General features: G+C 46.0%; 1 protein-coding gene across 1 annotated transcript in view; it reads right to left on the reverse strand.

The window, feature by feature from the left end:
* LOC102008488 (palladin) overlaps positions 1-6,146 on the reverse strand; it is a gene marked incomplete at its 5' end in the record, with an annotated part of 37,743 nt that extends 31,597 nt beyond the window's left edge. Inside the window, 1 exon segment of the mRNA XM_013513428.1 lies at positions 6,034-6,146. Within this exon segment, the coding sequence (XP_013368882.1) occupies positions 6,034-6,146 (113 nt within the window).
* Between the last annotated feature and the right edge of the window lie 1,129 nt (positions 6,147-7,275).

The raw sequence follows: 7,275 nt of genomic DNA on the forward strand, positions 1-7,275 counted from the left end.
CTCAGTCTTAAGAAAATAACCTAATGACTATGTTCCTTGCTTCCTGTGTGAGTGTGATGTTAACAGCGTGCACCTCACAGGATTGTTGGGAAGCCTACACAGGCTAGTGTACATTAAGCATCTAGAAAAGTGCCTGGCACAGTAAGAGTGGGTCTGGAGAGGCCAGCACAAAGCATTCGGCATGGAAGTGAATCACAGAGACAAGACTGGCCAAGGGAAACAGAATGAATGAGGGGAAGGAGTCTAAAAAGTCGCCAAGAATTCTTGACCAGAATTTCCAAGAATGTGCAAATGACTCTCACTGACTGCGTTTTCAGGGCCCAGCTTCGTTCTAGCGCTGGGAATACAATGTGCAACACAGCTAAGTCACAATACTTACTAAAATTACATTCTGTGGAGGAGATGGTAGAGAGAGATAGGAAAAAACAAAAGAATGGAAGGAAGGACGACGTATCAGGAGGCAGTGAGCGGCACGAAGGGACTGGTGTGTCAGCAGATAACTGTACTGGATGGTGTAGTTAAACGTCTGAGGAGGTGGCCCGGCACCGAGGCCGTGAATGCCCGGAAGTTACTGGCTTTGTAAAGGCCTACAGTGAGAGCTCTGCAGCGCCTAGTTCCCATGGTCAGAACGAGCCCGGCAGGGCCAAGGGATGGCACTGTGAACCTCCAGGACAGAGGTGAGGATACACTATTTCTCACATTCACTCTAAAAATCAGACCTTTTCTTCAGAGAGCATCTCACTGGAGTGATATAATTAAAAAGTACTTTAGGACACTGTTGAACTGAGGGTAGAATTTAGGGTTCCCGGGTAAGGCTGGTGTGAGAAATAAAAATGAAGTATTTGGGAAGGAGAAGCACCAGGAAAGAAAAGCAAGTTTCTGAGGTGAAGCTTGGGCAGCTGAATTTGTTTTTCTATAAAACCTACTGTGCTGGGGCTCAGTGTAAGGTAGTTCCGGGTTCACAGCCCCAAATGGCCCTTGCTTGTGAGAAATGAAGAACAGAAACTCATGAAGAAATAAAACGAGTCATCTGGTGACAAAGAGATTCTGTCCATGATGGCTTGTACAGTTTTTAAAAGAATGTTTATTCCAAGTAAATTTTTACCAAAACCTCACAACATTCCTCACAAAAATCCATACTCAGAGGCTGACCTTCACTAGTAAACAATTCAACTGGCCTCCTACCCTTATGCCTCAGTGTATAAAGGCTCAGCCCAGCTGCGCCAAACACACCACCGATCTGTTTATGCTGACTTTAACAGTAAGTCATTCGCCATTGAAAAGTAATATTCATGTGGTCGGATGAACACACACACACACACACACACACATGCATCTGGAAAGTAAAACTGTCCACATCTGACCACTTCCAAATCCCAGGAGGTTATTTTAAAAAATTTTTGGCTACTGAATAATCTTGAATAATCCTTCCCCGGAGGTAGTACTCTAGGTCAATTCTGTCGGTATACTTCAGAAACTCAAATATCCGGAGTACAACACTGATTTAAGAGATCAGATGCCTGTGCGGCATCTTTAAAAACCGCTAACGGCTCTGTAACTGTGTTCTCAGTTCAGTGATATCTGAAGGTAACTAAATTCCCGAAAAATTCCGCGTGAGCAAACTCCCTAACATGTTAGCATTTAGGCGTCGCCTCTATTCCGATACTAGGTTCCCTTCACAGCACCTTCTGTGAGAGCAAAATGACGGAGGTGGGTGGGCTACAGCAACCTGCTCACTCTTCACAGCTCGGGACAGCGGCGCATGACTGAGCCCATGTGCCCCTGCGCAGCCCCAGGGAGGAGATGTTTCCGCAGAATCTTCACTCAGGCTCTGCGGACCCCAGAGGCCCTGCCGCCTGATCTGGGAAATACTTGCCCAGGACAACAGGATCCAGCTTTACGTGGAATCCTCTGAAATACCAGACCTTAGTAAGCCCCATAGCCAGAGCCCAGGAACGCCCTGTGTGTCTCTGCTGCCTACTGGAGGATGGCAGGGCTCCCACCCGGCTGTCTGCCTGCAAGACAAGAGAAAGACAGCAATAGTAGGACGTCTGCAAAGTCCAGCGCCCCTTTAGTCTGTTGGGTGCTTTGTTGGGCTCAAATTTGCGATCCTCCTGCCTCAGTCTCCCAGAGCGCTTGGATGACAGGCACGTGTCATCACGCCTGTTTGGTTCTTTTTTTATTGGTCGCTATATTGAACTAATGTTTTGACTTGAAAACTGCCTAAAATGCCCTGTACAACTAAATCTGCTACAAATTTTTCCCCTGAGACTCAGGGGGTTTGGTTTTATTGCTTCTCCAACAGTTTTCTTTAATCAACAAATATTAGACATTGTGTTTATTATAGGCAGTTGATCTCCACTACACTCAAGGCTGGTCCCCTTCTTTTCTCAAGCTTATTCTAGAATAGTGGGAAATCCCTTTACTTCTGGAGTGTAGAAAGATGACAGTGTTCCTTACCTGGTTCCCTCTAGTCAAGGGAAAGAGAGCTACGTTGAATTAAAGCTCTCAGTACCTCCACTAAAAGCTCCTAGTGACAAAAGTAGGGTAAAAATTCATGCCAAAGCCCCACTTATGCAAAAGATGCAATTAAGAGATGCTCTCGCCAGCAGGGGGGGCACTCTCTGAGGAGAAGACTCCGCCTGCGGAGGTGGGCAGAGGATGCAGGGCCTGATTCTCTGAGAGTGAAGGGATGCGATTCACTCTTTAGACCTGGTATCACCACTCAGCGACCAGCACAGGCAGAAATGCTACCCTACACCTGCGTGGTAGGGCCCACTCTGGATTCCAGGCATCTTCTCGGGCTGTTACGTATGGAGAAACAGCAGTACAACAGTGGACGCTGTCAGATGGACACTCAGCAATACCTCGAAGTTATAAATGTACTAGCAGATGTCTAGGGCACGTCTTCCTCATGGCCTCCATCTGAAAAGATTCCATCAACATTTGTATCTGCTGGAGACGCTGAGGAGGGAGATGCTCCTCCACCGGTGACCCCAGTAGCTGTCGGGCGGAACGTTACCACCTGCACACAGACACTCGAAGAACTGGATGTGAAATTCCCCGCTCTGCAGCCAGCCAACTGCACTGCTGCGGTCAGCCCAGTCTTTTTGCCTTCTTGGCTTGGTGCCTTGTTACCTATCTTGAGCCCTGCTGTCCAGACACTTGAGAAACAGAACCTTAGCTCTACGGACTACTCAGCATCAGCACATACCGCACACCAGCTTTACTGCCTCCAGATTAAAGGAAGAACGATGCAAAACACACAAGGAGAATCAACCAAAGGTTTGCAGTTGATAATTAGGAAGACAGATATCTGAAAATGAAGTTTGAGATTTTGGTGAAAGGCAGGCCAAACTCTAATGAAGTTTTGCTTCAATTTGTCATTCCTAATCAATCCCCATTTGCTAGCACTTACAATCTGACAATAACTGGCAGTGCCTACAAGTTCAAGGACCCCAATTAGTCATAGCAGCCTTAAAGGGACGCTTGATTTTTGCCAAATTATTTAGATTATTAAGAAGGATAAATAGTGACATTTTTTGCCTTTAATTCAGATTGCAAAGGATGGATCCCACAATATGCCAGAGGAAAAAAATGTTTCAACTGACACATTATCAAACCAAAGGAATGAATTCTTCAAGTGCGGGTGACTTAGCAACAGGGAAATTCCTTCAAGACAAGAGGGTGACCGTATAATGCTGGCCTGCTGGGCTGCTGCAGAGCTAAAAGTCTGCAGCCTGGTAGACAGCTTTGGTCACGCTGCCTTCTTTTTGGTCTAGTTTTCCACAGCTGCAATCAGCATGACTTCTCCATTAATTTTTAAGACGTGTCCCTTTTGGGACCCTTCCGTGGTAACAGTGATGCACTATTTTGGCTTCACAGAATGAATAACTGATGGTGACAGGAAGCAAGTGCTCCTGTTACTTGAGGTAAGCCCTTAAAACTCGTCACCCTCTTAAGAGTGTCCGAGTGAAAGATCAGAATAAAGCCCTCTTCCTGCTTGCGAGGGTGAAAGGCCCGACCACCCAATGCCTTCGGAAGGCTGATCTTCTATGAAATTTTATGTGGGAAGTATTGGAACAGGTCACTATCCAGTACTTACCTTCCCGGGAAACACAATTTGGTACCATTGCAGTGAGAGAACTGCCATGTAACAAACTTCCGCTTGCAAACCTACCTAATAGTTGCAAACTGACAAGCCCATTGAGTGGACTTTCAACAGAAACGCATTACCACATCGTTACCGTACAGATTCCCCTCCTCTCCTTACTTATTTACATCTCCATCTGACTACGCTTTCTCCAGTAAGGATTTAAGAAGCCAGATCTCAAACATACGATTCATGTCATCAACATTCAGAAAACGCCCAGCAAAACAAAGCTAACGGAAGCGCCCGATCCACCTATCAGGGTCAGATGCAGCGGTGCTTGCTGTTAACACTGGAACGGCATTAGTTCACCCCAGTGATAGGAAACACTACAAGTGTATGAAAATAAATTGAATTTGCAAGTCGTCTCAATTTTATTCTTTAGCTGAGTTTCTTTCTTTCCCCTCTCAACAATAATGGGCTTCTGACAAACTCTGAAGCAGGATTTCTGCAGCAAGAGTTGAGACATGGGTACTGCCTTGACCTCTGCCAGCGCTTACCCACTTTTGAAATCTTTGGCAAAATGAGTAAGTGCTAGCTTTCACTCATTTTCCTCTTCAATGGACTATGCCAAACACCTGTAGGATATATTTCTTTGGAAGGTTTTACTGCGCCTTTGTAGGTTTTATCTTCAATGAGTTTCTATTTCACAGAGTTCATAGAAAGCCAGGAGCGGTATAGTCCTAGCTACTCAGGAGTCTGAGGCTGGAGAACCACTTGAGCCAGGAGTGTGAGGCAGCCTGGGCCACAAAGACAGGCTGTATCTCAAAAAACATACGAACAAACAAATAAAAAATCACAGGACTTCCATCATGAAGTCAGGAGAGACAGATATTAGACAATCTGCAAATAGAAACACTGGGCAGAGAGGAGTCCTGCAAATTTACCTACAGATCATTGTTGGCCGGGGACAGAATTGGTACGATCATTTCTCACTAAACTATATGCATCCCCATTTATTTGGGAAAAAAAAAAAAAAAAAAAGGTATTTTCCATCTTCCAAACAAAAAGTTGTATTGGGAATTGAGCCCAGGGTCTTCACAATGACCTACATCCTTAGACCTTTTTGTTTTAATTTTATTTTATTATTGTATTTTGATGCAGGGTCTCACAAAGTTTACCAGACTGAGCTCGAACTTTCAATACTCCTGCCTCAGCCTCGCAGAGTGCTGGGGTTACACTTTCGTGTGTACTAGCGCCAAACTTCCACATCCGCTGTCATGCGGAGCAGAAATGTTAAGAATCACAGTTTGGTGGTGAAAGCACGAATTTTGGAGTGCGACATGGATTCAGATCTGAGTTTAATGGCCATGTGACCTTGAGTAGATTATTTAACTACTAGAATGCGAGACAGTGTTCTCTCTTAGGAATGTTGTATCAACTGAAATAATATTCCAGAATTGTTTGGCTCAATGCCTGCCCAATGGTAGCTGAGACTGTTGTCATAATTACTGAGGAGCATGCAAAGATTTTGAGTACTTGAGCATCTTATATTTAATTCACAGGAAAAGTGTTGATCTTGCTAATGGTAAGGAAATTATGCAGTAACAGCTGTTAAAGCTGCTGTGATCGTTTAAAATCAGACGGAGAAAAGTAGGTAAAATTTTACACCGGGACTCCTGGGTTGGGGATGAGGTTTTTATATACTCATTTATACATTTTGGCCGAGCTAGGAATTGAACGCAGGGGCTTTGCATTGAGCTTCATCCCCAGCGCCCCTCCACTTTTGAGACACAGCCTCCCTAAACTGCCCAGGCCGGGTTGGAACTTGCGATCCTCCTGCCTCAGCCTCCCAGGCTGCTGGGATGAGAGGCGTGCGCCACCAGGCCTGGCACGCGGGTGTGCCCGTGCAGGAGCGCGGGGCCGGGACGGTGGTCACTCACGCGGGGGTGACGCCCTTGGGCAGCCCCAAGGCGTTGACGGCCACGGGCGGCGGCTGCGAGGGCAGCAGGGCGCTGAGGAAGGCGGCGGGCGTCGGGCCGGGGCGCGCGGCGGGGGGGGGAGGATGGATCCCACAATATGCCAGAGGAAAAAAATGTTTCAACTGACACATTATCAAACCAAAGGAATGAATTCTTCAAGTGCGGGTGACTTAGCAACAGGGAAATTCCTTCAAGACAAGAGGGTGACCGTATAATGCTGGCCTGCTGGGCTGCTGCAGAGCTAAAAGTCTGCAGCCTGGTAGACAGCTTTGGTCACGCTGCCTTCTTTTTGGTCTAGTTTTCCACAGCTGCAATCAGCATGACTTCTCCATTAATTTTTAAGACATGTCCCTTTTGGGACCCTTCCGTGGTAACAGTGATGCACTATTTTGGCTTCACAGAATGAATAACTGATGGTGACAGGAAGCAAGTGCTCCTGTTACTTGAGGTAAGCCCTTAAAACTCGTCACCCTCTTAAGAGTGTCCGAGTGAAAGATCAGAATAAAGCCTTCTTCCTGCTTGCGAGGGTGAAAGGCCCGACCACCCAATGCCTTCGGAAGGCTGATCTTCTATGAAATTTTATGTGGGAAGTATCGGAACAGGTCACTATCCAGTACTTACCTTCCCGGGAAACACAATTTGGTACCATTGCAGTGAGAGAACTGCCATGTAACAAACTTCCGCTTGCAAATCTACGTAATAGTTGCAAACTGACAAGCCCATTGAGTGGACTTTCAACAGAAACGCATTACCACATCGTTACCGTACAGATTCCCCTCCTCTCCTTACTTATTTACATCTCCATCTGACTACGCTTTCTCCAGTAAGGATTTAAGAAGCCAGATCTCAAACATACGATTCATGTCATCAACATTCAGAAAACGCCCAGCAAAACAAAGCTAACGGAAGCGCCCGATCCACCTATCAGGGTCAGATGCAGCAGTGCTTGCTGTTAACGCTGGAACGGCATTAGTTCACCCCAGTGATAGGAAACACTACAAGTGTATGAAAATAAATTGAATTTGCAAGTCGTCTCAATTTTATTCTTTAGCTGAGTTTCTTTCTTTCCCCTCTCAACAATAATGGGCTTCTGACAAACTCTGAAGCAGGATTTCTGCAGCAAGAGTTGAGACATGGGTACTGCCTTGACCTCTGCCAGCGCTTACCCACTTTTGAAATCTTTGGCAAAATGAGTAAGTGCTA

This window comes from Chinchilla lanigera, unplaced genomic scaffold (genome assembly GCF_000276665.1).
Source record: "Chinchilla lanigera isolate Chin_1 unplaced genomic scaffold, ChiLan1.0 scaffold00002, whole genome shotgun sequence".
In the NCBI taxonomy this organism is placed as follows: domain Eukaryota; kingdom Metazoa; phylum Chordata; class Mammalia; order Rodentia; family Chinchillidae; genus Chinchilla; species Chinchilla lanigera.